This window comes from Haliotis cracherodii, unplaced genomic scaffold (genome assembly GCF_022045235.1).
Source record: "Haliotis cracherodii isolate W230 unplaced genomic scaffold, xgHalCrac1.p SCAF_4, whole genome shotgun sequence".
NCBI classification, from domain to species: domain Eukaryota; kingdom Metazoa; phylum Mollusca; class Gastropoda; order Lepetellida; family Haliotidae; genus Haliotis; species Haliotis cracherodii.
The window spans coordinates 6,321,764-6,339,482 of record NW_027266297.1 but is presented as its reverse complement, the minus strand read 5'-3'; the positions used below and the strand labels follow the sequence as shown (position 1 = coordinate 6,339,482).

General features: G+C 41.1%; 1 protein-coding gene across 1 annotated transcript in view; it reads right to left on the bottom strand.

Annotated features, from left to right (window-relative positions):
- Window positions 1-3,026: 3,026 nt before the first annotated feature.
- LOC139479718 (uncharacterized) overlaps window positions 3,027-17,719 on the bottom strand; it is a 90,482-nt gene continuing 75,789 nt past the window's right edge. Inside the window, exons 8-14 of the mRNA XM_071262569.1 lie at window positions 17,136-17,418; window positions 14,102-14,166; window positions 13,607-13,681; window positions 11,478-11,627; window positions 9,341-9,447; window positions 7,836-7,947; window positions 3,027-5,620 (exon numbers count right to left, since the gene is read on the bottom strand). Coding sequence (XP_071118670.1) covers window positions 5,364-5,620; window positions 7,836-7,947; window positions 9,341-9,447; window positions 11,478-11,627; window positions 13,607-13,681; window positions 14,102-14,166; window positions 17,136-17,418 — 1,049 coding nt within the window. The 3' untranslated portion in view covers window positions 3,027-5,363. The remainder of the gene's footprint in view (window positions 5,621-7,835; window positions 7,948-9,340; window positions 9,448-11,477; window positions 11,628-13,606; window positions 13,682-14,101; window positions 14,167-17,135; window positions 17,419-17,719) is intronic.

Here is a 17,719-nt window from a genome sequence, read left to right as displayed (position 1 = left end):
AAACATTATAGCATGAAGAGGATGTTTTGAAGTTCTCATGGCCTTATTGACAGTTCTCTAAAACATTCTACCCAGGAGGTTAATTCGTTTTTAAAATCAATATTTGTTTGTTTTTAATACATTCTTTAATGTTTGTACGCTACGGGGAACTGGAACGTGATGCTTCCCAGTCTAAAGCAGATGTGCTGAACATCAATGTCGGTACGTTCACCCGACTCAAAAGTTCAAAATTAGATATCTATTCCCAAAAATATTCTTGTGAGAAGGCACCGAAGCGTTTATTTATCTTTGAAATTGGCGGGCCGCATCAGTAGTTTAGTGTCTGCCCAGGGAGCGGATGGGTAAAAGAAAGTTAAAAAATGATGCTTGTTGTTACCCTGCCTAGCGCTCGAAATTAAGGGGATAAGACAAGGATGAGTCGGCTCGGAGTCAGTATGCTGTGTCTGGGTTGGGTATTCATGTCAAACTGGCATGGTATCTCAGTGGGCTAGCACTATAGAACCGGCTCAGTCCGGACATGTACAAGTTGACACACATTTAAGGGATAGGAATTAGCATACAAGGCTGTGTCTGAGTTGATTAATCTCTCTCTCTCTCTCTCTCTCTCTCTCTCTCTCTCTCTCTCTCTCTCTCTCTCTCTCTCTCTCTCTCTCTCTCTGTCTCTCTCTCTCTGACATATATACCAAGGAACATAATCAGTACACATCTGGACTGAAACACGACCATCGGATTCTGGGACGCCAAAGGAACGCAACTCCGCACAGCGAGATGGAGATACAATGCCCTATACAACTGAGGATGGGACCTCATTTATATGGGGTGATTTCTTAACTCCATCCATGTACCTGTCATCATAGGCTGTTTCCACATCCAATATTCTGCATGCATACAGACGTGTTACACCAGTTTAGACAACGGAACCACCCCGAGTCACTCCTCAAAGACGATACAAAATCCATATTGTTTGTATACGCTAATCGCGTGCGTGTGTTTGGTGTTTTTGTACAATATCACAATAAGGAACACACAAACTGGCAATCCACACACTAATCGATCACCACTTGTGGCGTCACGAGCGAACACTCTTCCCCCTAGTCCACCCATCAAACGGACAAGGACAGTCTGAAGCGTAGTCTATCTCACACTCCCCTAACCTTATTATGTCCCCTTCAGCAAATCCCTCACTCTTTCGCTATACCCCTAAATGAAGCAAGTCTATATTTTACACAGGTTCTCACGGGGCTCATTCAACTCACATGAAGTTGTTTGTTTCTATCAAATTTATAAAATATCAAAGACTAAGCGTTAGTCTAGCTGAAGTGATGCAGGACTATTACATCTCTGGGAAATCCATTGAGGATGCTGACAGACAGCGGACCTGGGATTCAGAGCAGTCATCAGCGGATCCTGACATCTAAGGGGAGCAACACTGCGGGTGGCGACTCCTTTGACCACGTCCTTTTGAAGTAAGTTTTCATTCTCACATCCAAACACCTGGAACCGAATTACACGCTGTAGATCTAGGAGGGGAATTGCAGGCAGGGCCAGAACGGCTGCAGTAACGCTATTATACTCAACACACTACACAGAAGACAATGCACCATGCTGCATAAAACAAATGTTGAAGTCGACCACTTTTCGGAACGCTCAATACCTCGATGTGAACTGCCTCATCGCCTAACATACGGCACCTGCTGTAACAGTGGATGGCATAGCCGGTTATCGATTACTTTTTATCGCGGTACAAGATGTACAGCCAAGTCCGCCAACATCAGAATGTCGCCTCGGGGAGTGCCATGGACGTTTTATCTTCAAATTACAGGCACAGTTTATGTCGTAGATAATATTTCCTTACTTAGCATGCAAAATTGATGATAAAATTTGAATATTAAACTTTCTTCCCCGGGATTAGTTATCAGAAAGAACACGACCAACCATGATTAAACAAGAACCTCTGTTAGTCTGGACCCCGTTAATACGGAATCTTCCCTTTTCCGGATGGCTAATACAAACATTCAACTTTCGCTTGGTGTCGATAGACAAGACGACTTCCCAAATATACACATATTACTCTTAGTTTTGACCCCGTTAATGTGGACCCCCGCCTTTATGGACAATCACTGTTAAGAGTGAGTGAGTGAGTATGGTTTTACGCCGCTTTTAGCAATATTCCAGCAATATCACGGCGGGGGACACCAGTAATGGGCTTCACACATTGTACCCATGTCGGGAATCGAACCCGGGTCTTCGGCGTGACGAGCGAACGCTAGGCTATCCGACCGCCCCCACTGTTAAGAACTTGTACAGAATGTTACTACTTCGTTAGTTGGTAATTAAGGTGTTTTTCCGGACGATTTTACTAGGAACGGTAACGTCCAGCATAACGAGGTTCAGGTATATAGAGGTTATTAGTTGAGTGTGTTTCCGTATCATGAATGTCATATACCAGGAATAAAAATTGCATAAATAAAAAATTGGAGATATATATTTTCTATTCCTAATATTTGATATTTACGACACGTAAACACACGAGGGTAAATGTCTTTATCTATGATGTCATACTTAAAATAATGTTCAGAAGTAACTTTAGAAACCCCATTTGAATAAAGTGTCACATAGTGCCAAATGTTATGGCAGTCATGTTTGTCGACATAATGCGCCACACATCGGAAAATCCATATGTAAACTTATTGGCATCCTTCGTCAATAGTTTATTGAAAAAAGCAGACATTGAATCGATGTTTGGAGGTTAAATTTAGTTCCTGCCTGGTGATCTCGTTCGGAATCTAATCTGATCGTGATACCAAATTGATCGGATAGGTTGGCTGCAGAGATAACACTGTTATCATTATATTACATGATAAACTAGCATTTCAGAAGAGACAATGTCCTACTTTCTAAATGTAATTGTTTTATCTGTTTAGAATTGAAAAAATATATAATAACTGTAAGATATATTTTACATAGATAATGTACATATATAAAAGCAACGATAAGTCATATTTTATACATATTTTATTGCGAGATATACTTTATACATCCACTGTACATAATTTCGTCCATGATTTTACAAAACTGATCCAGTATCTTACAGCAGATTAAAAACTCTGTGTACATTATCGATACGTACAGCATCAAATCACGTGTGTGTATACACTGCCAGGTTCGAACCAGCAAAGCACAACCGACAGACAAGGGCCACAGAACCAAACACCTACACCAGAGTTGTCTGCCCCTACACTGGGTGACCTTCAACAAAGGGAGAGCATCCAGGTAGAGAACCGACAGGCCGACATTAATCAAGTGTGACCCGATACGGGTTTAACAAAAACAAAAATAGTTTAGTCTTAACACTGTTGATGAATGTGTTGAATAATTTTGAATGTGGCAGAAACGGATACGTATTTAAACGTTCGCAACAAGTATATTCTTCATTTTAAAGAATTTAACAATTTCTAAAAGTTCTTTTAATGTAAATAAGTAATATTAAGTAGAATTGTTTGCAATATATTGGCCGTAAAATAGACAGAATTACAAGCAAATATATCAATTTCATTGTGGGTGGTGTAATATTATTTTCATCTTGCAAGATTGTATATTGATCACATACACTGCAGGATAAATAATTGAAATAACCAATTCCATAGCAAACAAGTTAATTACTAAATCACTGAATATTACGTCATATAAACATGTGTTCAATATTAACAATAAACATGACAAAATCAATGATTATCCACCAAATAAACATGGCCACGATGGAGATTAATGAAATTTGCTTTGGTAAAAGCAGGAAACCCTGTGCCCTTTTGTTGGACATGACATCGAAGAAAAACTGAATTGTCTGACCAAGGTCAGACCCCGTTGTTCAAGGTGAAGGTCGGACGCACGGACACACGATTTATAGCTGATGAAATGGGGAAGGCACGTACACAGTGTCGTTATCGCCCGGGAGTGGAGCCGAGGTGGATCCAGATGGGATCCATTTGGAGCCCGGGTGAAACATGCGCATCTCGGACGATTGTAGGAAGTGACTAATCACAGCTCTACACCATAATAGGCTCTGTCGCGGAGTGATATACAAGAAAATAGCGCCATGGCGCAGGAAACAAATGATTGTATGATTGTATGTTCCTAATTTGGCAGAGTGTATACATAGCAAAATAGTTGATATCCATTCATTCAAAACACCGTGTCTCGTTAGTCATTCATATACATAGTAAGTGTTTGTGGTATCCAGTCACCGTGAATACTCTTTTGAAAAAAACACATGTAACTATAACAAATAAATATTCAACCATTAACAACGTCTTTGGAAACACGTACACTGCGAACAGCCGTGTTGTCCAGATCTATATACTATTCCTCTGCATCACAAACACCAAACAGTATCGATATCATATCTCAACTCGCATATAGCCGTCATAATGAAATTGGCATCTTAAAATGACGTCATGATAAAGATGATGGTGATGATGATGATTAGGATGATGGTGATGATGATGATGATGATGAAAGAGCACTTGGATCGTCTGGGGATATGTCCGATTCTCTCAGAATAGTATGCAGTCATTGTAGCAGCGTGCCGAAACGAATCCTTCTGCGTGAAGAGACAGCTGTAACAAAGAAATACTCAACACCAACTTGCCATTTGTAATAACAGCTTCCTCTAACCGAATGTGCGTGCTGGGTGAATGAGAAGCGGAAACACGTGACGTCATTTACACCCGGCGCATGCGCACCAAGATTGGCTCGGTAGTCCCCTGGGCTAGTTATTGTCTGGGTAATAATATGATACACGTCTGCACATAAGTTCCTCTTAAACATAATTATGTATAGCCAATATGGCGATCGCCCAACACAGCAACTTTCATTCTTGTAGAAACGCTCATCTGTACTATCGTACTGGTTATGACGTTTATTTAAGACGTTTGTTTATGACGTTAGCCATAATGAATGTTTGCTCACTGAAATCCAATGCAGACTTCTTTCTCACACACATCATAAAGCATTTGGGTAGTTGCTTCAGACTGAACTTGTGTCTATTTTCTTGTGATTCCAACAGGACAGTGTTTGTACCCTTTTACAAAAGCACGCCTCTATCCTAGAAGGTCGCGCTACGCCTTGAGCAACGTCCAGATGTGGAATCACTTCTTTCGTTGTGGGATTGCCAGTGCCCGATTCAGTATAATCTTTATGACATGAATACAAAACGGATAATATCACATATCTGTTCGCTCGATAGGAATGTTGAAACAGATTTCTGACAACGATCACCCAGCAAGTGCCCCGAGTAGGGACCTTGGAGGGCCTCTTGAGCACAATGTCATGATGTCATGATGTCATGGTCCTTGACGGTCATGTCACCTTAGCGATGACAACAGTGTCACAAGCACACAGAGTAGAGTTACACACAGTGAACAGGTCCGCCTTGTGCCTGTGTTTATGATTGTGATGTCTTTCTTATCCAGCTGGGGGATAGTATTATGGTTATTGTCACTATATCCTCGGTTGTCTCGACCCCCCCTCACGTCATGAGTGTGTCCCTCCCCCTCCGCCCTGGTATGGGGGTTCGTACTCGGCTGGGGCTGTACCCTCCGATCGGGAGTTTTACAGGCTTCTGAAAAATGATAACATCGACGTTATTAGAAAGACAGAAAACTCCGATCTGTTTAAGGACGTTTCTTCAAACCTTATTCTCATGGGAATCAAAAGTGGATAGGTTGGTCTCAGTGTCCTACTAGAATGTATAGTTCCTAATTCTGATTGCTCACACGAACAACCCTTGGTTTGGCTGTTCCTGGACTTGCGCTATCGTAGTGTGACTATCTTATGACAAGCATAGTCACCTCTGACGACTAGCCTGGATCTTCAGCCACCAATACTTGCAGTAAGAGGCGACTATGCTTGTCCTAAGAGGCGACTAACATGATCGGGTGGTCAAGCTAGCTGACTTGGTTAATACATGTTATCGTATCCCAATTGCGTGCATCGATGTTCATGACGTCAACCACTGGATTGTCTTGTCCAGACTCGATTATTTACAGACCGCCGTCATACAGCTGGAATTTTGCTGAGTGTGGCGTTAAACAACAAACAAACAAAACCTAAAGGCCCAAAAATGAATTCCATTGACATTATCATATCTCAATTATAATCACGCTAATCTCAGTTATGTTTGTTGTTTTATGACACATCAGCAATATTCCTGCTATATCAGCCTGTATATAGGCTGCCTGACTAGCCTGTGATTGACATTGAGTAACATGGAGAACGATGATGACACGACAAGCAAGAGAACACGACGGACCTATAACAATCCGGATCCACAAGGGGGAAAGAAATTTTAATAAAGGTTCTTAAAACATCGACATAAACAGCTTTATTGTCAGAAGATCTCGAACTTATAAACTGCTAATGCTTGATAGAAGCTGAGATAGAGTTGTACAATCACGAACGCACACACTTCCTGGAATATCTTAATGGCCTACACTTTCATTCCAGCGATACACGAGATCTGCTCCCAAGCATTGTTAATGCAAATTAATTGAAATATAAATTGATCCTTGTGCTTTCTGAATTTCAGTATCTTTGGAATCCTGTTTCAAGGGCGATTTCAAACTTCAACCATGAGCTAAAACGAGAAATTACTTGTAATGCAAACCAACTGCCGGCCCTAACTGCGAACAGGTCGAATTGCAAACAAACTCACCGAAATCCGTGGACTTCCACAGAACGCGTAGTGCAGTCTAAATTTAGATTACATAAGTTGAATTTGTCAAATTTTATGACTCAGGTAGAGTGGAGAGAATGAAAATCAATAAAAGCGGGTCATGGTGACCTACTTGAAATATGAACGATAGAGCGTGTTTTATAGGTTCTCAATTGAAATGGTATTTATAACAACAATGTGTTGAAGAAGGATTCAAATATAACAGCAACTGCCGTAATAGACTGTTATCCCGAAAACGTAAGAGTAAATATGTTGGATGCATATTATTTGATGAATAAAATCCATCTGGACCATGATGTTAAAATGCAGGCCAAATCGTCCGAGGGTATTTGAGAAGGTATCCAAGGGGTATTTAATGATTGTAGTTCAAAGTTTAGGGGATAGGTATTCCAAGGGAGAGGATTCAGAGATCGAATCAAACCTTATTGAATGACTGTAGAACAAGGCTTTTCGGGGAATGTATTCCCAGGGGATTGGTAAAAGCTATTCCTAAGATTTATAAGAATTCCATGGGAATTTAGGAAATGTTGTCCAAGGGTATTCCAGAAGGTATCCCAATGGTATTTGTGGATCTATTTGGGGAAGGCGGTCTAAGGGTATTAGGGGACGATTGTATTCGGAGCAGGTATAACAAGGCTACTTTGGTTTGGTATGTCCAGGTCATATTCGAATACAACCACAAGGGCATTGGGAAATAATTTCAAACGGTATTCTAATGTATTTGGTAAAAAAATACAAGTGTATTTATGGAAGATATATACGTCATTAGTTTAAGGATATTTGGGAAGGTATCCCAATGGAATTTGCAGATTGCAGTCCATATCATTTAGGGAAGTAATTCCAATGGTAGTTGGGGACTATATGACAACTATATTCGGAGCAGATATTCCAAGGATACTGTAACGGTATATCCATATTAGAATACAATTAAACGTATTTGGAAAGCAAACCCTGGAATATTTTGAGAAGGTATTCCAATGATTTGGGAAAGGTATACCAGGTTATATAGGAAAGGTATTCACGGTATTAGTTTAAGGGTAATAAGGAAGGTATTACAAGGGAGGAAGTGACAGGCCATTGTTAAATAGATGCTATAACTCACGTCGGGAAGGTTGTATGATGACGCCGATTGGCTTCTTCATCATTCGAAGATTACCCCCTCCACACTCCTCCTCCGCAACCAGCTCGAACCCGTCTATGCTCTCCTTGTACACCTGCAGACAAGACAAGCACACCTGTACAACACGTGTTCTTCGATGTAGCACACCACTACCGTTCATCTGGACGCTGCCAGTCCAACGTAAATCGTCCTGATTTACATAACCAAACATTTTGGCCCAAACGAAAATGTCAACTGAAAATATGGTATAAATTTGTATTCAAATTCACGTTTAAATATGGCTGAAACGAGTGGCAAAGGCAAATTGTTTCAACTACAAGAACAAATATAACAACGAGCCAGCCCGTGACCTAATTATCTTTGTTTGATATAATTTTGTACTGTCCTTATCTAAATCTCTTAGGAAAATCAGTTTGGATAAAATACTTGCTAATGTTCCAATATATAAAAAAACTTCTTGAAAATACGTTAAATCTTGCTTTTTGGCAAATTGTAACTTGAATTATACATCAAGTGTTGTTTTGGTGCATAACATGCACGTGTTGAAATGAAAAATGAAAAAAAAACCTTAATGTAATTTCTTTGAACAAATGTGACAACTTTCACAATGATTTATCAATGTTTTGCACCTCATCCTGAAGTATGCAGATTCAATGGCCTAAAAGAGCCCTCGTATATGTTTCTAGCATTTTTGGGAACAGATGATTTGTTTTAAAAACAACCCGGAATATCTCCACCCAACCCCCATTATCAAACTGACGGCCCCTTATCTAAACTACCATGATAAACATTTGGCCAAAGACAGTATTATTTCACCATGATACAGATGCAATACATCATTGCCACTGTCTGTTCCTAGCAGTGCCCTTCCACACACCCAAGCGTCTCCATGCTGGAAGAATCTATCAATGTTAGGCATTAAGAGCTCATAAATCTACAGTCATATTTCAAGGCATCTTCCTCGAAGACATTAGCGTATAATTAAAGTCTTTCACGCAGCAATAAACCCAGCTATGGAGAATTAGGTTGAACGTGTGTATATATGAGGATGTGGATACAAGATTGTTTGTTGTCACTCTCTATCAACATACATATTATAAATCAAGCAACCAAAGTATTAAACGGTGGCTGCTTTTTATCGCATAACAACAACCAAATGGTGTCTGTTTCTTCCATCTATGCATTTGGAAGGGAATCGACCTTCTTGTTCAGCTTTTGGTCAGTCTTGGTTTAAGTGCAAGCGTGTTGATCACATGCAAGTGCAGTTCATCGGTCATTTGGAATAATTTCTTTCTACTTCAGTGGAATCGTAATGATGTAATATCTAGTGGTATGCATGTTGGTGAGTTATCTCCCTTATCCCCTTGACACGAAGCCGGGTGGGCCTTTGCTGAAAAGGCAGTTTGTGTCATTTGTCATTAACGAAATGGTAAAATGATCGAGGTGGGACCAACAAACAAGGAGGAGAACCCGTGACAACTACCCACCAGACAGTCGGACACCTTTTGGATGGTGTCGCCCGGCTTGCTTGTAATGATGTACTGGGCACCAGTCGGATGCTCCGTCCAGTTCTGGTTGCACTGGAAGAGCTCCACTGAAATAATAATAATAATAATAATAATAATAATAATAATAATAAATGAACTATGCTGAGAACAGTATAATTGGTATACCTGTCGGCTTCAAAGAAAAAAATTGAAAAGGTTATGCAAATTTGCTTAAAAACTGTGTCAATTTCCACCAGCAATCGCATTTCTGTCTCCAAACTGACAGTATACAATATTTAAGAATTCATTCTGCAAAGCAAGACGCGTTCATAAATGTATAATTGAGAGATGCTTTATAAATACATGCAAAATGCAGAAATGTCACGCAAACTGCCGTGTCCAAAGTGATTTCACTCCTACAAAAAAATCTCCTATGAAAATATTTGTACAGCTTCCACTCAATTGATGGTGACAACCACACCATGAAAAAACATTTCAAACATAGAAATAAAGTCCAATTGAATTCCATTGTGACACAATGAAAATTTTCGGGAAAAAGTGTGAGTTTTGATTGATCTTCGTTTCAGATCTTCCGCAAAATACGAGAAATTGAGTTGTGGAGTTTCTTATGTTGATTGCTAAATAGCCTGTTATGGTGGCAACGCGGCCTTGTCGACCAATAGCGAACATAACGGTACATGACAGTTAATCTGGAGGAAATTAGCCTCACTCTAAAACATAGTTCTTGTTAACTAAAACAGGTCTGAGTAATCCCAGTGTGGCGAATTCAGCGCTGAATATGTCAAGTTAATTAATTCCCAGGGAATTAGCAAAAATCTTTCGTTGAAATGGTTCATGCTAAGCAATTTGTTTACAAATAAAGTTGTGTTTCTGACAAATTGTTTCCACTGCAGTATTGCATCAATGCCAGAGCACCGGGGTATCCAATGGGATTGGGACTTTCTTTCCTCAGTCGTGACTTCATAACCTTTCAACAACCATTTGGAAGTGAAGAAATACCCAACAGTGATTCCATACATCATAAAACAAGACAACCGTTTTGAAAATGAAAAACCCCAAAATCAATTACAACTAACAGACGATGAAAACGACTAATCATCGTTTATGAAACACGCTATTTGTTTTTTCTGTAAAACATGGTAAAATTGTGCGTTTGCACTAATGTTTGTAATGACCGTCGAGGACTTAACATGAAAGGTGGAGTAATTGTTTTCGGCTAAATCTAATTCTAGCAGATGCCTTCAATATAACAAATCACTATTTTGCACTAACATGCCCTACCAGTGAGCCCAGATTGTCTACCAGGGCCTCTTCATTACCGCAATATACAAACATAACGCTCTACCGGCTGAAATTATGGTTTTATAATTGATGCATTTTGTGATTTATTTTCACGTGGAGGAAGTCAAACTTCTGCTTCTAATACATCACATTATCATAGCAAACTGATGACCATACGGTGTTTGCATTGGATGGACCTTTCCTTCATTTTTTTCTCATTTTTTAGACTCGAGCAATTTACATAGGAAACACATGATTTATTTCAGAAAATAGTTGAAAAATAATTTCGCCTGAGGTTTTACTTAAAAAATGTTTCGCTCGAAATGTTAGGTTTATCCTCTCGGGGATAACAAATGTATGTCTTTGGTGTCTACATTTCACAACATTGAAGGCACATTCGAGTATGATTTCAAAGATTTCAAAGAGCGTCATCACATTCGATAATGCTTTCCAAACGTCTTGTGGTATGTGCGAGACAATTCCAAATTTGACGCATCAGTGATGTCCTGGGCAATTTTGTCTTTTTTTAGGTGTACAATGGACTTGCCCTTGCATGTGTTTGTGACGGGCTCCACCGGTGGAGCAGGATATGCTCATCTTTTCGCAAAAACACCTGCTGACGACATTATTTAGTAATTTATAAACACATGCTTATTGGTGTGGTCAGAATCGTACAATAGACAGTGACTTCAGCAGAGATTTCTTATGACTATCGTTTTTTTTTAAGTAGTGACCGAGAAAATAAATATTCTTTTCCTTTCAAATCCCCCCACTCCCACCCACCTTTAACTATTAAATGGTCAGTTTCTTATGTTATATTTATCACTAAACTCACCCGTGTGGTGTCCAGAAGGGCAGGAAGCTTTGATGGCCATTATTGTCGGTTCCGAACATCCTATCTCGATCTCTCCTCGACAGTCGGACATTTTGTCCACGTACGAATAGCTTCCAGGAAGTGGGCATGGCACCACTCGAGATTCCATGGCTGTGGAGAGCAAGAGCAGTTACACATATATCAATCTACACACATTGCAGGGTTAGGACAGTCACTGGGTCATACGCATTAACGACGTAGGCGTAGGTTACCTTAAATGACACACCAAGGTGAACACTGATTCCTGTCCACGAGGTACGAGGAGCTTACAGCTATGAGTTTTCCAAACCAATGTCTGATAGCGAGGGTACCCAAACCAGCGGTTGATAGCGAGGGCATCAATTCACGTCGTCAGGGCAATATGCTACACTAGCTCTGCCAGAACATAGCTAAGTGTTTTCCAAACCAATGGTTGATAGCGAGAACATTAATTCTCGTCGGGGTTCGATGATAAACAACCCTTGCCAAAACAGAGCTGAAAGGTTTTGGTCATTGATTAACGCCGATTTTCCACGAAGGGCGCGTGCTTTCCTAAAGCCAAAATAAAAATATGTGGACTCTGTCCTTTTTTCGATCACCGCACCGGACACAAAACAGACTTGGCAAGACCATACTCTCTCCTTACACTCCAACGAACACAGAGAGAAAGGCGTCGCACAGTTTCAATTATTTGAGTATGTTGAAAGCATGTTTTGCAAACTCGTATTCCAAATGAAATGGGCCTAATGATTAGAAACAGATTTGTTCCCTCGCCGTTTCAGAACTGATGGAAATATCGTTTCTAAGTGCTGGCCTAAATGTGGAGGTGCCCACATTCCCCTCCGTTCAACCGTGTTGTAATGCAATGGCTTGACGACTAATTAGCGCTAGAAACAATTACTTTAGCCCGCTACTCCAGCATCCAGCTCCGTGTTTCAATCAACGAAGTGTGCACACGGTGACCCGCTATAAAGACAGTCACTACTTCAGTCTAGCGCCCTACCTTTAATCACGGACTGATCAATATTTGATACAATGATTACATCAGGGCGAGATCGCGACTTGTTTTACAGTGGGGAAGACTTAGGCTATCGCAGAGAGAAATCTGAAAAACGTTGAAGGGATTAGCGCAAACGGGCACGCATCGCACGTGCGAAGGAACAATAGTCCTCTCATTGGCGCTCTGGTGGACGAGATGCAGTATTGATCAGCTTGTACAAAGCTAGATTTTGCCTCTGGAACCACACAAGTTGGAGAAAAACCGTTTCCTTTTTGAACACACATGTCAAATTCATCAAGGGGGCAGCTGAATGGAGCTTTTGTTTCGACCTGCCTTTGCAGTCTGCGTGGCTTCTCTCGGCAACATGGCCGCCAGTTCCGGTGTCCAGGCACAAACTAACGACTCATGAAAGGCACGTTTTGGGATAAGTGATACTAATATAAATGAACCAGGAAAACCCTTGATAACCCTATTGTCGATATTTAAAACACGTGCTGTAATGTCAGAGCAGATTTAATCTGACATAACAGTGGTTTAATTGTAGCCAGCATCGACATGAACGTCACGGAGAAACATCTTAGAAACGAGCTGGGTATCATATGGTAATCAAGGCTGGATGGTCGAGGCATATCGCCGGCAGCAACTGGGGCGATCTGTCAGCGGAGTCGGAAACATCACGACGACTACGATAGAGCATGCATGTTTCAGATACATCTCACACACATTGGTCTATCAGATGCATGGATCTCTGTTGTTTCAAGTTACCATTCTCGATTGCTCACAAGGCAAGGCTGAAATGTCTGTCACTGTATGGTCTTATTACACGTACATGCTACGTGCATCTATAACTATACGAAATAGGAGTTGCGTTGTATTTGCTATCGCAATCATGCATCTCTCACCACTGGGACTCGTGACGCACTTCACAATCAGAAGCATGCATTTATTGCCATAGAGATTCACTTCACACATAACCAGCATGACACATGTGCATTCAGAAACATGCATACATCTCCTTTTATGGTTTCATTTAACACTTCAGTAGCACAACGTATTTACAATAAAAAACATGCGTTTATCATAACAGGATGTCACTGAATTCTATACTTACGAAGTATGACGTATTTGTGGACGTTGTCGAAGCTCCATTCGTTACACGCACGTTCCTGGTCGTTCACAGGCGTACCTAAAACCGATTAATAATGTAACTAAACAAAATTACCTCAACAATCCATATTACAAGCTTCCTTCCATTCACACTAGTTCTCCAGTAAACCTAAAAGAAAACCATTTAAATACTTCTGTTACAGATGGTCAACTTGGAATTCAATAATTATCAGGACGTAATACGATTTCATTTGACGTCACGTCAGTGTCTACGTTACACAAAGTTAGAGTACCCCCTACGTGTCACAGAAACTCTCCATCTCAAACCGCTGTACAGTATCAAGTAATACTTATCTTAAAAAGTTTTGGGAAACTTTTCGCAGCAGTTTAAACATTGCAAATTGATCAGCGTTCATAATGCATGTAACCGTGTACCATCACCAGTGGAAGCGTCTCAGACGCTGGTATATACACTGACGTAATGTAATTGACCACTCACCAAGCATCAGCTCCACCACGGCCGGTCCCCTCTTCCTCAACCTCAAACACTGGTACTTGGACACACTGAAACACGAGAAAAAAGCCAGACGTGATGAGATTGAAAATCAAATGGCCCCAAACCTATGGTGCCCGCAATGGGCACCACTGAGCCACGCTGAAGCCCCAAGGAAGGGAAAAAGATACACAGCCGGTGTGGTTTTTATTGGTATTGATTTTTACAAAATCCTTAAGTAAATGTTATTGAAACTGCAAGCTATGGACCACCTTCTGGCTATATGCCAAGCTTCATTGGTTGCTCGGTGCCTTCTGAAGTATGTCGTAGTGAAGGGAGATATCCTCCGGTTAGGTACATTGACACCGAAACGTCTTGGATAAAGGAACTGAGAAATTTGGTCACCTCAAAAACAGGAAGCATGCCCCCTAAATGGGGGAGTATAGGATGGTAATGCTGTTATAACACCTACGTAATGATACACCCTCCAGCATAAGCACATATATGTGATGATTATACTAATGTGTAAGAGAGGGACTTGACAATGATGTGTTCCCAGTCAGTATCGATTCAGTCAGCAAAGGGAGCATTGGTAGTTTAACTGTCCGTTTTACACTCTGCCGTGCATACAGTTAGGCTAGAAAAAACTGATCAACTCGCCTTGAAAACCGAGTTTTAATTGGTTCGGTATATTAAAATAAAAGCGATACAACCTTTTCATATTCATAAAAAATCCCTGCTTAAAGGGTCAAGTGTAATGTGCCGACTATCAACGGATTGTGTCGAACATTGGTGAACGAGTATCGCAGAGGATGCGTGTTGCGTACGTAAGTGAACACGGCTATCGTAGATGTTGGTAGCGTGCGTCGGTGAACACGGTTATATTAGAGGATGTGTGTTACTACGCATCTGAACACGGGATGTGAGTACTGTAAAGTGCGTAACCTGTCGTGCACGGCTATCGTACGTACGTGGTGTGAACAACTCCACAATCCAAATGAAACAGATAATGTAATTTTAAATTCTCGAGTTGCAGTTTCAATAGCGACTTCATTATCAAACATCGTAGATCCTTATCAATAGGATTGTCTGATCCAGTCCGTTATCATACAGCTGGAATATTTCAGGGTGCTTTTTTTAACAAGAAACAAAAATTAGGGTTGGGATGAGAGTCAAACAGGTTGTACACGATGTCAAAGTATGTGATGGTGGTGACCATAATTTCAGTTCCCATCTGTCTCGCATCAGACTTGTTACATCCCTGATGGCTTCAAGGCCCCGTGGAGCCTAATGCGACTCCAGACAGTAGGCTCCAGGGGCAAAGGAGGAATAATTCCTCGTCACTTTGTCACCAACATCCTTTCCCGATCCACTCTTAGACTCTGGGACACTTGCAGAGTTCTTTCTATTCTTCACCCGTCTGGTCTTGAAGAAAACTGGCGTGAAAACAACTAAATAATTTAACCCACTTGGGTCAGCAACGCTTCCAAGCACTATAAAGTAAATTAAGTAGTTTTTTGGTCAGAGCGAAGGCTAAGACGCTGATAGCCAAGCCGCCTGGTACGACCCCATGTTGAAGGCCGTCTACTTGAAGATGGACATAGCTACGTTACACTACTTAATATTTAACCATTGAGCTTCAAGTGATTGAAACAGGTCAAAGCCAAGACACATTTGTTCACTAGGCCCACCATTCTAGCTTGTATCAATACCTAGCCGGCACTGCTGTCTCGTATTGACTGGCAACTACCAAAGCAATCGGTCTCCCTCACTCTGCCCAATTGAAACCAAGCAGCATCTACACAAGGCAAGAGGTGCAAGCATCAGGCACTTGGAGCCAGGATTAGTCAAGGAAAATATTAGTGGTGACTTCATTCAAAGGAAGGATCAATTATAGAATTGTCCTCGCAGACAATTAGGGTTTGCTATTCTAAGTAACTATGACGAATGTTTCGCGAAGGGCAGCAGCTGTGGTAAAGTCAAGGAAGGATTACAGGAAGCAGCATTGGTGCTGCTCCACGTTATGCTGAGAAGACTTCCGCTACGTGTACTTACGTAGTTAAAAGGGTTCCTGACATTTTACCTTTCGTCGAAGGTGCAGTGTCTTTTGTTTGGAATAATATTGTTTCATAGTATTTAAGTAGACCCTCGACACAGAAGCACAACACTTAAATACCCAGATAAAACAAAGCATCGAGTCACGGAAAGATTCTTCATCCAGTGTATTACAAAATGCATTTATAGATTTGATGGCTGACTTTCCAGTAAAACAAATATCAGCTGGTGCTTATTTAGACGATATATCATTTTAACATTATGGTGAACATGTTTAAAGATCAAATAAAATGTAAGTTGGTTTGCAATTGGCAACAATGAATAAGATGAATTTATCATTAATGAGTGAGTGAGTTGGGTTTAATGCCGCGTTGAACCGTATTCCAGTTACATCACGGCGTGTCAGCTTACCGTGAGAGGTAAACCCTAAGTGATGCAGGGTTCAGACGTTTACAACTTCGGTGAAACCGTGCACGGGTATGGTGCTGTGCACCAAGAAACAATATCGGGGATTCGAACCCACGATCATAGGTTTAAAGGACACATTTCTGTCCCTTTATTATTAATGCCCAGAATATATGATAGTTACGGACATTAGCGAGAGTGAGTATCAGTTTACGCCGCTTTCAGCTGCATTTGACAATCTCATGGGAACCAGTAAAGGCTTTGCTTATTGTACACAGGGAATAGAACACGTGTGTCTTCGTCGGGTCGAACGAACGCCGTTACCACTCGGCTACCCATCGCTAATGATCACAGCTACACAAACTCATTGTTTATATAGGAAACAACAGCCGCCTCCTAATTTTCTATGTTCTATCTTTGGAAGGAAATGGTAGCTCCGGCAATCTGAGAAAATATTGTTTCGCTCCATGGAACCCAAAACCATTTCCCGTAAGAACAAAAACATAAATTTTCTTAGGATTCCAAAAATTGTTGACAGGTTACATAATGTTTGTGTTGAAAAAGAAGAATGAATACATACCATGAATCATTTGTTGTGTAGGTAATAAAGTCCTTGCTGTATGTCTGACTCGGCCACGTCGCCGTGTTGTCGCTGATGTCGGGTATTTCCTCCACGATCCCCATGCACCTCACCGACATCAGCGCCGACCGGTCACCTCTTCGTCCACCAACGTTGAAGATGCGGAACTGCTCAATATCCTCGTCCAACACAAACCGGAATTTGCCGGCAATATCTCGCCATTCTCGGGACACCGACAGAAACTCGTTGAAGGAACATGAAGGTGGTGTCCATTTCACAGCCCCTGAGACAGAATGGATGGGTGAGTGAGTGAGTGAGTAAAAACAATTCACGTCTTTGGCAGTGTTTCAGTCATATCACAAGATGATGGGGTCGTGAGGGACAGTACTCGCAGATATACTACTTAAAAGAGACCCGTGAAAATCCGGGGTAGAATAGATCTTCAGCAACCCACGCTTGCCGTAAAATGCGTCTATGCTTGTCGTAAGAGGCGACTAACGGGATCGGGTGGTCAGACTCGCTGACTTGGTTGATGCACGTCTTCGTATCGATGCTCATGATGTCAATCACTGGATTGTCTGGTT